Raw genomic sequence first — 20,495 nt, 5'->3', positions numbered from 1 at the left:
GAGTGAATTGTATTCAAAGCGGTCAAATAAAAATTTAAATTCAAGTTACGTATACGCCCTGTCGACCAATGTTACGAAGGTGTGAAATGTGGAAAAAATACAGAAATATGCATGGTTGATCGATAAATAAGTGAGTGAGTGGTTTATTACTTTGAGTTAATTTATTTTGCTAAAATATGGCAACTATATTGATTTAAATTTTTTTTTTGAGAGTGTCATAAATTTTGTTTCTGTAACTTCGGCTTATTTCATTCAACTTTATTTTAAACTTTTCTTAATAAACATTTTTCAACATACAAAAACAAAAATTAATTCAAATTCAAATTATGTGGCAACCTTGATTTTTTTTTTTTTCAACATACATATACATATATAGACTTCATTTAATAAACATCTCTTTTCAACAAAATATAATAAAATACAAATTAATTAAAATTCAAATTATATGGCAACCCCGATTTTTAAATTTACAACTGCTGAGTTAAAAAAGCATAAAAGTTCATTTGAGCTTCTTATGCAAAAAAATATTAAAATATAAAATTTATGTAAATTAAAAACAAGTGGCAACTCCGATTTTAAATTTATTTATTATTTATAATAGTTTATTTGAACTTCGCTTATGCAAAAAATATTGATACATAAAATTTATGTAAATTGAAAACAGGTGGCAACTCTGTTTTTTTTTTTAATTGCAGCTTAGTTGCGTTTGCAATTTTTAATAATATTAGGGAAAACGCATTAATATAATCAAATTCTTACGTAAGGAATTCCATAAGACTCTTTAAACTGTTATGAGGCATTTCAGTTCAGTTGTCTCCAGCCGAGCATAAAAATATTAAATGAAAAATATGTTTATGCCTGCGTTTTCAATTTTAATCTTTCCAAATTCCAAATCTCAAAACACAAAATAATTTTCCAAATAATAAGCAACTAATTTGAATATCCTTTGAGACAGCTATATATGTATGTATATATATTTAGTTGTAATGAGCTATATTTATTGGAATTTCAATGTGTGTGTATTTTCACTTATATACAACGCTGATGTAAGCTTCTATAAATACATATGTATGTACATATAAGAAATTCCATCGGTGTCAGCACCCTCGTGATTTTGGCTAAAGAATATGTGCAAGCTTTCTGCATAAATGCGTACAATGATTAATGATTACTGAGAGACAACACTTAAGCACGCACAAATACATACACAGATATAACTAAATATTTATTTTACGCAAATGTTTAAATATAATTTTTCATAGAATTTTTTTTTTATTGAAATTTCATACCAACCTTTGCTATTTCTTATCGCTAAAAGTAAATAAACTTGCCAAAATAGCGAAAAAAAATGTTGAGACCTCAACACTCCCAGCGTGCCCCCACGGCACTTGATGACATTTTAATTTCGTATAACTCCGCTCACTCCGCCTGGCATTGTTTTCTTAGTAAAATATTTTTGCGTGACTTTTCACAAACACTTTCACATACATACATACGTACATATACAGAGAAAAATATATGCGTGCCTTTGCCTGTTGGTTCAAGCGTTTCCAACGCAGAATGCTTAAGTACATTCCTGCGAGACCTAACTAATTTGCATATACTTAGCATTTGTATGCGTCGGTGCAACACTGTGTGTTGTGGTTGTGTTAGAAATGTGGTAAGCACGTGTGTGTTTGTGCTGTCAGTTGTTATTCGTGCGCCGGATTCCCCAAACAAATTACACACATGCAGAATGCTCGCGCGTGTGCTTGTGTGATGCGTGTGTGGCAAGTCGAAGTTTTATGCTACGACGCGGAAAAATAATAACACGCATCACGGCAGCTGACTTCCATGTGCTGTTAGCCAACTAAAGCTTAGACGCATATCTACATACACAATTAATATATACATACACACATACCATACAGTGGTATTACAAACACATATTTTATGCATATGCAGACTCATATGTGTGCTCCCAAACAAAATAAATAAATGCTAGCTTTCACTTACTTACTACTGAATGTTTTGCGCCTTAATGTATGCTAAGTGGTTTGCAGTAAATATAAAATTAAAAGTTCATTGACTTGAAATAATGTAGTACATGAATGCATATGTGCAGTATGGCTAGTGAATTTGTTGTTATAATATATGAATTCAGCCGAGCACGTCTTCAGTGGACGCATCTGCTTTGCACAGAGCTTTCTCGTACCCCAATATTCGTGAATGATGTGATTTATACGTTCAGTCTTTACTTTAAAGCAATTCGAAGTTATTTTGTGGACTTTGTTGATGTTTTGTCGGTAGAGACCTCGTTTGTGAGTCCACTGCGTCTATCGTCTTAGGTGCTCATTTCAACATACGACTTTAATTCTATTAGAGCGCTATCTAATTGTCAGGCCGGACTTTTCAATTGACTTTTTATCTCTAATATCTGGAAAAGCTATGACAAGGCTTAGGTTGAAAGGTAGAGGGGCTGACTGACGACGTAACTAAATCTTTATAAGAGACCATTGCCAAATGGCAAAGCCATCGGCACTAAAATCCCGTCATTCATACAGCCAACCCTGAAAATCTGCTTAACATACTTTCGCTTCCCACCTGAACGATAATACAAATATGTATGCAGAAACATGACTTATGAGTGTTGCATTATAATAAAATCTCTACAAGACCACCTGCGTGCAACTTGTTAGCAAACCGCGACGGCGTTAAGCCACGCCGGCTGCCGTGACAAATGTTGCTAACCTCCAAAAACTCAAACACACAACTCGAGCGGCCACAGCAGTCACTTGCGTGGCGCTTTCGCACTATGAAAATACTAGCAGGCTGCAACAACAACAATTTGCCTAGCAGTTTAACTTAGTTTGCTTTGCTTTGCAAAAGCAACAAATGTATGAAGCCGTTGCACAGACGCCAAAGCAGCGTGCTAAAGCGAGCACGCTTTGTGAATATATGCAACATGCTACGTATGCTGCAAGGCGCTGCATTAGTAACGGTAAATATTTGCCATCCAACTTGCCACCAACTTGTAGTTGTTGTTGACACTACCTCAGGCTATTTTCATTGTTTCTCTTTCGCGTTGTGTGCTCGCTTGTTGTCATTGCGACTTCTAGCCGCGCAGCTGTATGCGTGAGAAGGTGTGTGTGTTTGTCACGCGTGTTGACACTGTGGAAATAATTGACCACAGGATAAACAGGTTTTGCAGGTGTTTTGCATTATCATCACCATCAGCGTTATTATTATCATAAAGTAAGCGGTTGTAATTTAATTGGTGTTTGTGTTTATGGCGAACAACCGACTGGGCGTGGCAGGTGTGTTTGTGCGTGATATGTGGCCAATGGTACGTGGTTGAGAATAAGTTGATATTATAGACATAATTTTAGTATATGCATAAAAAATATTGACGAATAGCTTTGTAGCGTAAAAAGCTTTAAAGCACCCAAGCACGGCTATTAAGCTCTAAAACGCTTGCTGCTCATAAAAAATGCCATTTTCACATCAAAAATATAGGTCTTTGAATTCTCCAAAACAAATTCAGATCAAAACATTTCGAAAACACCGAGAGAGCGAGTTCTTGTTCTCTTAAGTTCTAGAAACCATCTACATTGGATCTCCACAGCTGAGACAAAAACAGTTTATAACCGAATTTTCCAAAAAAAATGCCTTCAACAAAAAAGTGTTCTGAAGCATATTTTCAGCCATCGACGTAGAAAATATTGACTACTGTCATTTGCACCTCCAAACAAAGCAAGCCTGCCTGATTATATAATTATATCCCGAAATCCAACGCAGAATAACGTGTTGTCAAGAGTTATTCTGCGTTGGATTTCGAGATATAATTATATGCTACTTCGAAGTGAGTAGGCAATTGATGAGTAAAGTTCTCTCTCGATGAACAAAGACCAAATTCCACAAGTCACTCATTATCCCCGTCCTGCTATATGGAGTAGAGGCATGGACGATGACAACATCTGATGAGTCGGTGTTAAGAGTTTTCGAAGTAAAGGATCTGCGGAAGATTTATAATCCTTTGCGCATTGGCAATGGCAAATATCGCAGTCGATGGAACGATGAGCTCTACGGAATACGAAATGAATTCAGGGAATTGAGAGATTAGCGGGTATGCTGGCTAGATCATGTCGTCCGAATGGACGAAAACGCTCCAGCTTTTAGAGTATTCGACGCAGTATACGCCGGTGAAAGCAGAGGAAGATGAAGACCTCTACTACGTTGAAAAGGCCGGGTGGAGAAGCACCTCACTATAATTGGAATCTCCGAGTGGCGTAAAATAGCGTTAAAAAGGATACGAGTGGCGCGTTGTTGTTAACTCGGTTATAACCGCTAAGCTAGTGTGTACGCCAATAAAGAAGAATATATGGAATAATATCTGCCCAGCAGAACGTAAAGCAGTAGCCATCCAGCGCTCAACTCATGAAATTAACCTTATCAACACAGACAATAAAATGTACTGTATAACGGATATTAGTTGTTTGTGGCCTGACGGTCGTCCCGTTGTGAAACGAACAACCCACAACCGCATGTTGGCAACACAGGTGTTTACTGCATACATAACCTCTAATGATGGTGTTAGTAATTGGTTTATTGAACGTTAGCACCGGTCAGCACTGACCATGCGATCCAAATGCCAGACAATCTGCACGCAATGAATTATGAACTAAGCAAATGCAACTGTATAAATTTTGTGTGGAACTCATTTACAATTCGACAGGCACACATAAAACTGTAGTTTGTAAATGGATTGCAGTGTGCATAGTCTACGAGTGCCTGCAGCTCAACTAAAGCTAACCGGAAATTATTGATTAAACCATAAACTACGCATATTTCCTGACTATGCTCAGCTAATAACTCAGAATTGTGAATTGTGGCAAGCTGTTTGAAATGCGTCCTAAAAGGATTTGCAGCCAGTAAATATACACACGGGTGTCATGTTTTTGTATGCCTACCAATGCACTTCGTTCGGCCATAGCGTCAGAGTAGGCAATGCAGCGTGTAATGCTCACAAGGATAATAACTAAAATTTATTGCATTTCCAATGCAGATGGCAAAAATCATGGCTGAATTATCTAATGCATGGATGCGTTGATTGCTGGCAGGCAGCAAAGCAGTAAAGCTTTCAAAAATGTATATGTTTTCAGTGTAACGGTAGTATTACGTGCTAAAAACGAGCAGTAACCGGTTTGCGACTTGTTATTTACGGACCAAAACGAGCGCGTTAGATTTTTAACGGTAAATGAAAGATTTTTCCTCGAGACCTAATGCGATCCGTGTTTAAATTTCTGTCTTCGTTGATTATTTTTTCCCCCAACAACGGCGTTTACATTAAGATTTTAATTGAAAACCCAGTTTTTTTCCTTTAGACTCGATTAACGATCAGCTGTTAGACTTGCTTGTGCTCTTCATTTTGTATTTTTTCTGATGATCAGCTGATTGTTATTTTTATCAATGCTCACAACCAAATTTACAGCCGGGACAACAACCGAAAGAGTGGCATTCCAGTTTCAACTCGATATGAATATGATTAAGAATTATTCTTGTAAATAAGATTTTTATCTGATCTAGGAACTGCCACTTTAGTAACTAGTCTAAGACTAATTTGCAATTAACTAGTATAATTGTTACTAATTATTTTTAGTACAAAAACTCAAAAATCTACTAGTACTTTTGAATTCAGCTTGCAATAAAAAACCCGTCCTCCTCTCTTATTCTCTTTTCTATCTCTCACTCTCCGCATATGCGTTGCGTAGCTCAATTTTCGATTTTAACTTTAGGATTGCTACCCATTTGGCTGCCCTAGAGACATTATGGCGTACGCATAATTTTGCCATTAACCTCCGAGGCTTGTGTATTGCCCCAATATCGAGATATATGTCTATATGTACATCCCTAATGAACTCTTGCCAATTGCAGTATATGAAGAGTAATCGTTATCACACATTTGCCACTGGCCAAAGGCAACAAAATGAGCAATATTTGTGTGACCATCAACTTATGGAAAAGTTATGTCATTGTGGCGCACAATATTGCTACAACTCGTTTAGTCAATGTGGCTGCGCCTAAATGTATACTTCTATGATGCCAAATGGCGACTTAATTTTGTGTTGAATTATTGCAAAGTTTTATTTATTTTAATGGAAGCCGGCAAAATTTGGCAATATAATGAATGTAGAAGTATTAGAAAAGGCCTTTGCAAAGTAATAAATTAATTCATATAGATAAAATAAATAAATAATTCATATAAATATGTGGAATGTTGAAAATGGCTATAAAATTTTACCATAGCAAATGCCTTGCTTTCAGCTACTTCCGTTCTTCTTCGTGTTCCTCTTCATCGAGCTCCTCTTCACCATTATCTTCATGTTCCTGCTGTCTCTTTGGCTTCCGTTTAGTTGTTGAATCCTTTTGTTGCTCTTGTTGCTGTTGTGGCGACTGTTGTGCCGTTCCAATTGCCATAGGTGATGTCATCTGCCTGGTCAACGAATGTACACTGAAGGTTTCCTCAGTCGTTGGCATGCCACGCGCTGTTGGCGATTGCGTAGCCGGTACGCCTGTCAAATCAGCGTCCAAATTCAGATTGGTCGCAGCCGAAATGCCGCGTGCATACTTCAATTTTTGCCTTTCGAAACGTTCACGTTCGCGCTCTTCACGCAAACGTTCGAATTCGTCTTCGGGCTCTTCCTCCTCCTCAACATCCTCTTCCACGTCTTCAACTACAGTGAAAAGGATTAATACCGTTAGCAATACCTTTTAAATCGAACTATCGCATCGGCTTCCCAGTGAGTCCCCATCAAATTTATTTCATCTTTAACTTACATGTAACCTGCGCCGATGTGACACTTTCCCTGCGGATACTCTCCACGCTACTCGGTGTTATGCCCTCCTCAGCGTCACCACGAAATATTTCGCGCACATCTTTGGTCGGCGATATCTCCGGATGTTCGGTTAGTGTTCGATCAGCATCCATATCATCGATTTTCTCATCGATTATATGCAAAGCTTCGGCAGGTCGTATTGTGGTCGGCGATTTGATAAGGGAGTGCACGGAACCATTAGTTTGTGCGGAAGTTTGCTTCTCGGCATCTGGCTGTGATATATTGCTCTCTTTTTCGTTGGGTTCGCGTGAGAGAAATCTTTGCAAAGCCGTACGAAAGCGTAAACTGGTGTCGGTCATGCGGCTGAGTGAAGACGATGCTGTGGGACGGTCCTCAATTCGTGTGCTGGTGGTCTAAAATGGATGATAATTCCGTATATGATATTAATATGACCTATTTTTGCGACAAGTGATCTCTCTATATTTTTCCTTCTATTTAGGCCTCTCTATTTTTACCACTCTGTAGCTACTTTTCCGTTTTCTATATCTCCACCCATCTTTCTTTATCTTTCACTCTCTTAATTTACTTACCATGCCATCATATTTGGACTCAGATCGTGAGAGCGCTGTTTGGTTGGTGTTAAAGTCCAATTTGGCGGTGGACTGTACCGGTGGCTGTTCGCGCTTACTATCCACTTGATAGGGCAGTTCATTGGGGAAAACTTCATCCCAATACTGATCCTTGACCAATTCGGGATGCTCGTGATGCATTTCGTCGACAATGAGATAGGAAACTTGGAGATTGCGATCAATCATCCAGTTGACCTATTGGCCAAAACAATATACAACGGAAAATCAACATCCTTTATACGATATCGTACTTCATGCCACCAAACACTCACCTCAAAATCATCGTCATCTTCACCAAAAGGGTTTATCAGCGTCTCGGCCACTTTTAGCCAACCCATGTAGAAGAAGAATTGCAAAGTGGTGAATAATGGAAAGTAGAGATCCACATAGTTCTGGTTGTCATGCTTAGTCCACTGATGACCGATCACTTGACAAATGAAGTAGGTATACACCGCCAACGTGACGACTTGCGTGTACACCAGTGGCACCGAAATGGTGTCATAGAACAGCAAGACGCCACAATTGCCACGAAATGTATTCAAAGCATCAATAATGGTTTTTACCGAGAAATCATCACGTATGCGTCCCTCCTTACGTGCACGCGTTATAATGCTGGCAGCCCAAACGATAGGTAACCAGTATTTTGGATACTTCGGAAAGGCGACATTTAAGTCTTGTATGACAAGCTTCTCATTCTCCAACAACAAACCCGCTTCGACTAGATGATCGAGCGTGGGAAAACGTTTCTTGACGCGTGGCGCGATTTGTGTAAATACAATGGTGAGACAAAGACAAACATAGCGCATAACGGTGCGACGCATAACACGTGCACGCTCATCCTGACCATGCACATTGGCACTCACGAAGACAGCTATCGGATCTGGCCAAGGTATGGTCATATATTGATCCCACCAGCGTTGCATTACAACTGTGACATAGAAGCCGAGCACGAATGAGAGCGGTATGAGCGAGCCGTAGCTGTTGCAGTAGTGCACAAGGTTCTCAAAATTGCTGGGAGAAGCCGAAAGAGAAGAAGAAGGCAACTTTTTACGAAGGAATTGTTACTTTATTTCGTACACTCACCTTTGTGCTTTGTCACTCAAAACGAATTGGTAAATCAAGTTGAGCATATAGTATATGAACAGAAAGGCCAGCAAATCACGCCAAATGAGCTTGTAAATGCTGCCGCGCCATCTGCAAAATCGAAAGGGTTGTAATGGGAATTGTTTTATAATTTATAAGTTCCGGCTTTTGAAAATATAACCTTCTTAGTAGTGTGAGAAAGCAACCAAAACCACGACAGGATGCTACTTCGGCGTTATAAGAAACGGTCATTGTTTTTTAAAATATTTTTTAAGGCAGCTCTAGGTCGGTATGTGCTCGAATGAAAATAATTTTCTTATTGTTTGACAAAATGGAAAATTTTTTGGAAGTTTTTAATTCAGCAAAAGTATATGATTGAAATTAACTTTAATAAACCCAGTAGGTTTTTTTGGAAATCAATATTGAGTATTCGAAAATAATAAATGGAATCGGGTAATCCAATTTCATGCAACATTTTGTGAAGCTCGGTGATTAATTGTAGAAATTTCTGTTAAGGAAAATCAATTTATAGAAATGGAGGACTAACTAATCAAGATGAAAAGAGATATTTAAGAGTATTTGTGAGATTGTGATGTCTTGGCTCTACGAAACCGTAGTCAAGGCAATAATATATTATGGTTTATGAGTGTTCGTATGGTTAGGGCCCGCAGCTGCTAAGAAGCTTAAATGTCTCTAAAGAAAGCCTCTTGGCGTCATCTCTCGGTGATCTACGGATTGCACCAATAATAGCAGTTAATACATTTTAAAATATAGCAGCCATGGACATTGCCAGCGGATATATTGCACGGAAGTGCAATCTGAGGCTCAGCGAAGCTGGTATGTGAAGAGATCCGGCAAGAACACACCGAAATTCCCTCCTACTTCAACTGCTGAACCTGAAAACTTTGATCACGGCATCGCAAAGGTCACTGGTGGCTGCTTTTTCTCTGCTTACATACCGACGAGGGATATGTGAATGGGGAGAAGTCGCTGGGGAAGTTTTTTCACGGATTGGTCGATGCTAACAGGGAAGGTTGGAGAGGGTGTTTGCTGTTTAAGAAGCTCTCCTTTAATTTTATCTTTAAGCTACCGGACTACCGCTATTAAGGTCGTGGTAAACGTACCGCTACGAAGTGAAACCTCTTTGAGGGTAGTGAACATTTACTCTGAAAGCAGAGCAATAATACTAGCGCTGAGATCCCTAATTGTAAGCTCAAAGCTAGTCAAGGAGTACCTGTCCTCACCAAAAATAGCATCAAGTTACTTCATCATCAGAATCGTTTGAGTTCCCGGCCGAAACGGAAACTCTAGCACCCATAGCCGAAGGGCACCTTTGTACTGCTTATTTCGGATTACGACGGAGTTGTATCTCCATTAGCGTTTTTAACTATAGCAGTGGATCAATGGATCTCGTGTGCACTAACAGACGCTAGTCGACGACCAAGTCCTTTGCGACTGCCGGATTATTTTGACTCATATTAGAATGCAGAAGATCCTCTGAATGCCAAAGTTATATGAAAGGGAGTAAGGTGGAAAGATCCAGGCACTTCCTGCTGCATTCTTATGCTATATATTCAGTGCATTTTGCTCAATCAACGAGGTAAAGATGTTCGTGGGACACTTTCATGCTTCTAGGGTTCTAAAGAAAGATCTTTGGGAAGTCAATAACTTTTTAAACTATCTTTTTCCGGATTAAACAAACAGTCTTTGTAAATATATTTTGTTTTGTAATCCTATATACATTATTATTAAGTAATAACGGTATTTTGCATAGTTCAATATTGAGTGAATAATTCGCTGGCACAGCTGTTGCGCTCTCTTGACTCTATCGAAAGCTATTTAAGGCTCGTGGCAGTAATGCAGTAGAGCAATGTGTTCTAGCGCCAGCAGCAAGCGCCTATTGGATAGGCTACCAATCAATTCAAATCTATTACGAAAATTTCATAATGCGCAGCAGCTTTTGGCGCAATTAAAACGAAAACTGTTTATTTATAGAATTATTATGAAGAAAACCAGAAGCTGTGCCATTAATTAGAGACCGGAGCAGCTGCCGCAAGAAAAATATCAAAATTTAAATGCAAAATTTCGCAAAAAAAATCATAATAATAGCAACAACACTTAGCAAATAGCGGCAGCTTATTAGCTAGGCGCTCGCTTCTGTTAGTAGCAACAACAAAATTGAGCATTACATTTGGCCTGGAAGGTCCTGCGCAACTGCCCAATTGCGTCCTGGCTAATTTACATTTGAAATTTATGACGCGTCACGTGAAAATTGGATTTAATTACAGCAAAAATGTTCGGGCTATGAATTTTACGATACGCTGCTGCCACTGCTACTGTTGTTCATGCTTTGTTGTTGGTTTTTGGTTACGGTGCGGCAGCAAAAACAATATCAAGGTGATTGCCAACGGCGGCCGCAACGGTTGCAGCCATTTGATGAGCGCATTTTGCGATAATTTATTTTGTCGCATGAATAATTTAGCCAATTTGGATTTAAAATTGATCAGCGTCCGCAACGGTGCGCTGAAGCGTAGTGGCGTGGAAGATGGCGATTGCTAGGAGAAAGAGCCGGACATTGCTGTTATTACTCATAGGTGCCGCATGTAGCATAGCAGACACTGAGGCATATATTTGTAGTTGTAGTTGTGTTTGCTGTTGGTCACTTGCCATTTGGTTTGTTTACATGTGTGTGCGTGTGTGTGTGTGTGCTTTCCTGTTTGTTCGTCATTATCGCAGTGTCCATTTGATATTTTTGCGTATTATTGCTGTTGCCATTTGCCGTTGCTAGGAATCAGCGAAATCATCAGCGAGTGAAATAGCTGAAAAAATTACAATAATAACAAATAACAAACATTTGGGTTGTATGTGTGCATGTGTATATTTATATAGCATGTATGTTTGTTGTGCGTCAATCGCTTGCTGCAGGAAATCAAAATGACCAAATTGTTAAAGCTGACGCCAAAAACAACAAAAAACGTAGTAATGGTAGTAATGAAGATAGCCCAACGAACAAAATATTAAGTATTTAGTTGCGTAGAAATCGCATTTAAAAAATGTTTTATAAATAAATATTTGTTGAAAAAATATCAATTTCATAGACAAATAATTTTCATACACATATTTTTCAATGCGAAGAAAATTTTTAAAATATAAAAAAATTCTTTTTATTCAAATTTTGTTAGTATTGAGTTAACAAAAAAACCCTTAACTTCGCTTTCACCGAAGCTATAAAGCCATTCATAAATCAGAAATCTGTTGGGCAGCTGTATGATATAGTGATCCGATCTGAATAGTTTATTCGGAGATTTTGCTACTGCCTTAGGCAATAATCCATGCCAAATTTCTTGTTGATATCTCGTCAAACTAAAAAGTTTTCTATACAATGGCTTGGTTTTAATAGGTTAGTTTGTATGGCAGCTAAAGGTTATTGTAGTACGATCTGAAAATTGTATCTTGAGGACTATAACTTTTTCTCTGATAACAATCTGTGCCAAGTTTCGTGCCCATATCTTTTAAAATAAAAGAGTTTTTAATACAGGAACTTGATTTCAATCGTTCAGTTTGTATGATAGCTATATGCTATATTAGCTCAATTTGAACAATTTTTTCGGAGATGGCACCGCTACCTTGGACAATAATCCGTGCCAAGTTTCATGTCGATATCTTGTGAAATAAAATATTTTTCCTACAAGAACTTGATTTTGAACGGTCAGTTTGTATGGCAGCTATATGCTGTAATGATCCAATATCAGCCATTCTGACAAAGGAGCATACTCTTAGTTTGAAAAGGCTTTGGCAAAATTTCATATAGATATCTCAAAAACCGAGGGACTAGTATGCAGATGCTCCCCAGCCGATTACTCCAGTCACAGACTCCATTCAAACTCCAATTTCCACCTCTAGCAGCATTAACAGTATGTTTCAGCAAAATTCAGTAGCGATTTCCCAGTTGGGACATTTATGTGCCGCTGCAAATTTGCGCTTTTTTAACATCACAGCAACGTAGCACACTCATTTACACATGTGGCACGCAAATTTCCACCAAATGCAAAGAAAAAATGTATACGGTAGCCAACAACAACAACAACAACTACAATTAATTTGCTGAACCGAAAAAAAATGCATCCACCTGTCCACCAGTTGACCAAGCGCACAGTCAATCAGTCAACAACGCGCAATATATGAATGCAACACATGCAACACGAGCGCTCAGCTGCTGCTTGACCATTGAACGAAAAGTGTTAATTGGCAATTATGTACAAATTTGTTCGGGCATAAAATTAAATCAAATTAAATTGCCAGCAAAATGGGTGTGTGCCACGTAGCCACGTAGCCACGCAATCAGCAATCAGCGAGTGCTGCACAAATAAACGCAGTTTGATTTGCGTGAAAAATAACAAAATGGCATTGTGTGCGAAATGCTTACACACACATATATACAAGTGTATACAGGCGCTTGCGTAATTGGCAGTTGCAGGCATTTTTCTATGCCATTGTGCTTCCACAGCTGCTTATTGTTGTTAGTGTTGCTGTTAGGCGCCGCTGCAGCTAACCAGCTGACCGCTGCGTGACCGTTGCATTGTGGCGCATACGCCGATTGTTCTTGTGCGGCTGTGTGCAACGCTGACATAATATTTATTTGCATTTCCAAAATGTTTTTGTTGTGCGCGCGTTTTGTTGGCTTTGATGGATTGCATGCGTGCAGCGAAGTGTTGCCATCGGCTTCGGCTTATTATAGGTAAATAATGATGGCAAAGTGCGGAGTGAGCTTTTTTGCAAATTTGAATATTATAGCGTGGCTTTGGGGTATTTAAATTGATGTATAATGGCTATTTGCATAACCGCCACAGCATAGATAAATTATATGAGAAGTATTTATTCCAAAGTTCGAACTAGTTTAAATAGCTGTTATTACGAGAAAGGTTACTTTAGCATTTCAAATAGAGAAACTCGGCCAGTAATCTGTATATTGGTTAGTCGAAAAAGCTTTCGTATTTTGACAATAGATGTCGTTGCAGTCATATATGTACATATCTCCAGTGCTACCAATCACATTGTGTCATATCATATAGTGTTGGACAGGTGAGATTTTGAGCTTCATTTAACAAAAAATTAAATTCTGGGTTAGTAAAACTTCAAAAAAGCACAAAATTCTGAAATTTAACTGGACTAAAAGCTCCCAAGAGCCGGTAAGCTTTTTCAAATCTCGAAAAAAAAATATATTTTCAACTGTATGCCAATATAAGTCAGTTAAACTTCAGAAACTAAGAGGCTTTTCAGAAAAAAACAAATCTAAGGAAAGCTGCGGAGAGTAGAAGACCTATAAAAATCAATGAGCTTTTTCAAAGCTCAAGGGATGTTACTATTTTGAGTTTTATGCAACTCTAGGTCAATAAAACTTAAAAAAAAGCACGAAGTTCAGAAAATTAACGAGTTTGAAAGCTCCCAAAAACTGTTGAGCTTTCGGAAAAAGAATATATTTTGATCTGTATGCCACTCTTGGTCAGTAAAACTTCTAAAACTAAGGGACCTCTCGGGAAAAATCTGAGCCATGGGCTCAAATATGATCTGCTGAAGCCACTTTAACGCTTACTTACCAATACTGTCTACAAATATCCAACCAATAATTTTCTAACTTTACCGTATATAGTTATATACTGACAACCTTGAATGCAGCACCGACAGTAGCGCTACTAGCGTTTCTCAAAAACAAACACAACAGCAACAACGCGGAGAAATTGACATTAACAAATGCCAATATGGCGCGCATCACTCCGAATTTGTTGTGAATGCGCGCTATTACGCCATGAAAACTCAGCTGTGGCTGACCAAAGGACGATAAGCAGACGCTCAAAAGCAAAAAATTAACAACACCAAAAGCAATCACAGCCGTGTGAATGGTGAGTCTCAGCAAAAAAGTTTCGGCGTTGAACAAAATTAAATGAAATTTCATGCAGCGCTGGCTGGGGGCGAGATGGTGGGGAACGTTGGTTTGAAAGTTGTGAAAAACTGTGACAAACTTTGCGATTTTATAATTTGCGCAATAAAAAGCGAACATATAAAAAGTGAAATAATAATAATGCCACAAATGCCATAAAAGCGGTGAATTTCGGCGAAGCGATTAAAGCGAAAAATGGAAATAAAATCAAATGACAAAATGATCAAAGCAGCGCTGGAAAATGTGTGTCTCGTTATTGTGGCGAAATCAACAAGCGGCGACGTTAGGGGGTCCCGATTAATCCCGAAAATTTTCTTAATATTTTCGAGTCTTGGAAATTTTTGTAAATTTAATTTTAGTCACTTTTTATTCCTATGAAAAAATCCCGATTAGTCCCGAAATTTTTCTTAAAACTTTTATAAAAATTTTCGAAAATTTAATTTTAGTCATGCATAAAAAAATAATCCCGATCAGTCCCGAAAATTTCTTAATGTTTTTAATTCCAGAAAATTATAGAGAAGAATTTAGTTGTTTTTTATACATATTAAAAATCCCGAATATTCCCGAAATTTTTTTAATGTTTTAATACTATAAATTTGTAAAGAATTTAATTTGCGTTGTTTTTTATACATAATAAAAAAATCCCGAATAATCCCGAAAATTTTCTTAACATTTTAAGTATCGAAATTTCGCTAAAAATGTTCGAAAAATCTAATTTTAGTCGCCCTAACAAACCTAACAAAATAATCCCGATGTTTTTAACTCTTGTAATTTATAGAGAATTTAATTTTGTTTTTTTTTTATACATAATAAAAAATCCGAATAATCCCTAAATTTTTTTAATATTTTTGAGTCCAGTATTTTTAGAGAATTTATTTTTACTCTTTTTCTATTAACTTTAAAAAAATTCGCAATCCCGAAAATTTTCGGGATTAACATATTAACAGTTTTGCGTCCCGAAATTCAAGTATCACTAAAGTAGTGCTAAACAATAAGCTCCCGACGCCCCATTATAGCGCACACGCTAATAGTCCATCACGTCTGGTACCAAGTGTGAATGGCGTCCGTCTGTCTGTGATTTTTCACCATCCATTGTTTTGATACTTTGTTACGGTTTAACTTTTTTCCTAACTAAAAACTGTTACGTGCCGCAAATGTAGCTTTTGGTTAGCATTTGGTAGAAGGCATGTACCCAGTAAATGTGGCCAGTGAGCGAAAGAAACAAGTTAAATTGAATTGATGAGGCTGCTGGTGCTGCTATAGCAAATTGACAAAACCAGCGCAAAACAATAAAATAACAAAGCTACTAACAAAAAAAATTGAAACGACAAAACAAACAAAGAGCTGACCAGCACGGCTACATGCCACAACAACTCGTTGCAGAGACCATAGAGCTTGAAAAGCTCCCACCTCCTTGTTTTTCAAGGCGACCGTGCCTGAGCTGCCTTTGGGCAGTCAAAACTTTTGTTGACAACATGTACACACCCACGCCACACACAGGCTAACTCTCACTTCCCGGTCGTCGAGTTATGGCCGCTTCAAACTGGACAACAATAATAGCAACAAGCGAAAAAATCCTCATAAAAATTATCAGCCGCTACAAAAGCCAAGGCAGCAGTGGCAGCTTTAACAAAAGATATTAAGAGAGTGGGAGAGAAAGAGAGAAAGTTACGCAGCGTTGCATGTGTAGCGCCAAAATCCCATCAAATAACCGGCAAGTCCTCAGACACGTTCCTTTCGCTTGCGGCTACGGCTGTACGCCGGCTGAGCTCGACTGAGCTGTGTAGTTGCTGCGGCTGCTGTAATGGCATTACCATCGAAGACACAGTACACGCTTGTGCTCCTACCATTTTTCAACGTCTCCCTACTCTCAATTTGCAGCTGCCTTTTATCACACTCGTCAGCTGGCGCTAGGTTGGCTTAATAGCCGCATCTCGCATGCCTTATTGACACTTTACGGACAAAGCAGTGGGCGCTTTCATGCCGTCGTCCTCTTTTCTTCCCAGCACTCACTCACTCGTACTCGCTTTGAATTTTAAGCACTCGTACTCCTCGTTGTGTGGGTGCAAGTATGCGTGGCATTGTGCGATAAAACACGTAACTTTGCCTGGGCAGACAATGGCAGCTGCTTTGGCTGCAGTTATGGCTTGACAAACGCCACAAAAATGAAACCAAAAGTGTGACATTGTCGTCGAGTAAAAAATTAATGATTTGGAAATGGTACAATCATGATTACACGGAAAGCACAGCGACGACGACAATGTGGAGGTACAAGGCGGAAAAGTGGCACACAACTACCGATGTTGGGGTATTACCATTTTTTTTAAGCGGAAGTAAACTCTGCGGTGGTGTCCATATCCAAATAATGCAGCAGAGTTTAAATATTTTTCGACGGAGCTGGTTGCTCATATGCGTGGGACTTCGAAATTAATTACATTTCAAAGCATTTAATTTCCCTCCTACCGAACAGAATATCAGTTCCTTTGCCAGGTCACGCCAGTTGTACATCCTAATTGAAGACAGCTCACTATGCACTTGGTCCTTTTATTGGATACGGTGGCGTCCTTGCTTCCGTTTTAATCATTTTCCATGCTAATGACATGGCCTCACTAGTGGATTCGTTGGATCTTTTTGTGTTTAACTATACGCATGTCGCCTGATAGCTTAAGCGGAAGGCTCCAAAGATCTTGCGAAGAACAAATTTTTTGATTGCTACAAGCGCTTTCTCATCTTGAGTCGCCATCGTCAATGTTTCTGACGTAGTTCGTAAGATGCGAAGGCGATGAATCTTTGACTGCGGCCTCCAGGTACTTACTACGAGACCAATTTCTTTCGCCTCTTTTACAAGGACTGAAAGTACTTCGCTGACAGCTCCATTCTTAAGGCCTACGATGCCAATGGATGGATTTTCGATTCATATTAACAGCACGTATTTCTTTTTTTAGTGGTTCTTTTTGATTTCAACAGGGCTGACGTCATTCCGCGTAACCGTGTGAGTTTTGTAGGGATACCATATTTAAGCATGGCGTCGAATAGACAGCTCCTGTTAGTACTTTCAAGCTGCTTTGAAATCGAGAAAATGAAAGATTGGATGTTGACCTGTTTGTTAAAAGACTTCTCTGGGATTTTAAGTGCTAAAATCCAATCAGTTTATTTCCGATGATTTTAAGTCTTTTACACCACTATGATCATATCGTCTATATCGTCATTTCATTCATAAGCTCTACTTTATAGATTTAGGGCAAGAGGATTTAGTAAAGAGTATTCTTTTGAAGTTCGACATTTCAAAGAACCCTTTCAATCATGTTTTCGCATTTTGAAAGATCTGTGTTTGAATATAGGTACACATTCTCGAGATCTATAGGTTCATAGTGATATTTTATGGATTCCTAGCGGGATTAAGTGACATTTTTCCAGGTAAAAATTATACTTGAAACATACTCACTATATATTGCGTTTTGATAAACGTCATTAGTCGTTAGTAAGATTTATAGTTCGAAACAGAAATATTGCATCAGTAATTCTGCTATCCAATTAAAAGATTCGGAAGAGTAGTTCGTCTCATTTTATGAAGTTGAGTTACCTCAGCTGGACTGTTCGCCGGAATGGAATAAGGGCAGAGAAGACTAGTTTTTGATTCATCTGATACTGTGTACCTCCATGAATCATATTTCAGTTGAAATTCTTTTTACCTGATATTGAGTAGCTCCATCGATAGTTAGATACCACGCGAATACCTTAAGCTTAATTTTTGGCCACGAAGCTTGGAGTTTGGAATAAAGCGTCTTAAAATTGACTTTCAATCCACAATTTTACTGACCTCGTAAATAATTTAATGAACTTTAAAATTTCATCTAAACATTCTCAACTAATTGCCTCATAATTAAACAACCAATGAACTCCTTTCAAATTCAGCACACACATTAAAAATTCAATTTTAATTACTTGATTTGAAAATCTTGACTAATCATAAATTCACTTAAAAATTATACCAAGTCGACAAAAATGTGTCATTTAACTTGAATATTTGGTTGTTGGAAGTCAAGGCGACTGTAATGACTGTACATATGTATATGTAAAATTATATGTTTAGGGTGGTTGTAAAATATACAGCAAATAATTTGTCGTGAGTCTTACGTTATGCTAACGTTAATATGACGGTCGAAAGACGAAAATATAAATATGCACGCTGATTGAAGACAAATAAAGCTTGTTATCAAAGCTTCAAGTTTTCCAAAAAATGTCCAAAAATTTAAAATTTTATACATGGATCCCTGTAGGATAGAACATGCTTCTATTATGCCTAAGTATTCGAAAATGCTGGGTAGTCGAAAAAGACTTTTCGTACTTTGGCAATAGATGTCGCTGCAGTCGTATATCTCCGGTGCTATTGATCATATTGTGTAATGCCTATAGTGTTGGAAAATTTCACCTTCGTCTTTTTAGCTTCAAACTGTCATCAAAATTTTCTTGTCACACTTAAGAACCACCCTAAAGTATCGAGAAACAGTAAGTTTGTGTTGACATTTACGAAATTTGAAAGTGCAGTGAATTGAAAATGTTTCTGCCAGCAAGTTTCACTGGCTGTAAAGCACGCATATTCATATACAAATGTATTAACACAAGCTTACACATTGAGCCGCAACTGCTAAGCTGTCAGAGTTGGAGTTGAGCATTGGCAAGTTGCTCAAGCATGCGAGTCCGCAATTCTAACTGAAGTTGCTTGTAATTCCGCTAGCCTAAGTGCGTGTTTGTGCATATGTGTCGGGATATTGAAGGCAACATGCAACATATGGCCAACATGCAACATCTGCTTGTTTGTTCGTAGCGTGCGTAAATGTGTGCGTGTGTCGTTTAGTTTTTGTCTGTGTTCATTAAAGCACTGAATATACGAAAGGTAGCAATAAAACTTATAATTGAAAATTCAAATAGTTAAACTATGTAGAAAATTTTGCTCATTACGCATTTGTTTGCGACAACTGTCCAGTTGTGTTGGTAGTTGTTGTCGCCTTGCAGCTAACCGAACATTTTAAACCGCACATAGATGTGTGCATGTCATTTCAAGCTGAATAAATTGAATGGCTTGGCATAATGTACCCACTAAGAATGGTTAGAGTGAGTCCTTAAGCTAGATCCATCCTCCTTCTACGGCATGGATATAGTCTAATTTGCAATAGCGCCTCACTGTTCACTGTTTGGCACCAGTTGCAGATTTCAAGTGTAGCCAGGTCCTTTTCCACATGGTCGTCCCCAACTCAGTGGAGGTCTTCCTACTTCTCTGTCTCCAAAGACGGGTACTGCGTCGAATACTCTCAGAGCTGGAGTGTTTCCATCCATTCGGACGAAATGACCTAGCCAGCGTGGCCGCTTCCTCTTGATTCACTGAACTACATATGTTAATGTCGTCCTTTATCACGTACAGCTTTTCGTTCCATCAACTGTAGTATTCGCCAATGCGTAAAGAACCATAAATCTTCGGAAGAACCGAGCTCTCAAAAACTGGTAACGCCGATTTATCAGATGTTGTCATCGTCCATTACTCTGTACCATATAGCAGAACAGGAATAATGAGTGACTTATAGATTTGGTCTTTGTTCGTCGAGAGAGGACTTTGCTTCTTAATTGTCTACTCAGTCCGAAGTAGCACATGTTGGCAAGAGTTATTCTGTGTTGGATTTCGAGGCTGATGTTATTTTCGGTGGTGCTGGCTATGTAGCTGGTACTTCAGCTCCTTCGCTGGAAGATCCCACACCTGTAGACATCTAGTGGTACAAGGTGCTTCGTCGACACTTAAAATCTCATTACAGGAGATATTTTTCTGACTTCCCAAAGGAATTATCATAATCATTCAAGTGCAATGGTCTCTTGGTGCCAGCCATGCAACCTAACCTAGTGTATGGTTCCCAGACCAAGGTAAGACGGGTTTAAGACCAATTTTGCTACATAACCTACAGCTTGCATCATTCTAATCACACAGCTGCTGCTCAGCCCACCAATTTTATTTGTATATATAATTTTCCACAAAAATTT

The 20,495-nt window shown here is 38.4% G+C and overlaps 1 protein-coding gene and 1 long non-coding RNA gene across 2 annotated transcripts in view; one reads left to right on the top strand and one right to left on the bottom strand.

Moving 5' to 3' along the window:
- Nucleotides 1-20,495, top strand: part of LOC125778732 (uncharacterized) — a 138,302-nt gene that overhangs the window by 19,503 nt on the left and 98,304 nt on the right. The window lies entirely within an intron of this gene.
- Nucleotides 6,104-8,867, bottom strand: LOC105229489 (bestrophin-2). Its single transcript, XM_049457868.1, has 6 exons — nt 8,709-8,867; nt 8,528-8,638; nt 7,717-8,455; nt 7,406-7,639; nt 6,817-7,228; nt 6,104-6,713 (listed from the first exon to the last, which is right to left on the bottom strand). Exons 1-6 carry the CDS (start codon nt 8,777-8,779, stop codon nt 6,304-6,306), a joined length of 1,977 nt encoding a protein of 658 aa, XP_049313825.1. The 5' UTR covers nt 8,780-8,867; the 3' UTR covers nt 6,104-6,303.

Source organism: Bactrocera dorsalis, chromosome 5, assembly GCF_023373825.1.
Source record: "Bactrocera dorsalis isolate Fly_Bdor chromosome 5, ASM2337382v1, whole genome shotgun sequence".
NCBI classification, from domain to species: Eukaryota; Metazoa; Arthropoda; class Insecta; order Diptera; family Tephritidae; genus Bactrocera; species Bactrocera dorsalis.
This window is presented reverse-complemented; position numbering and strand designations above follow the sequence as displayed.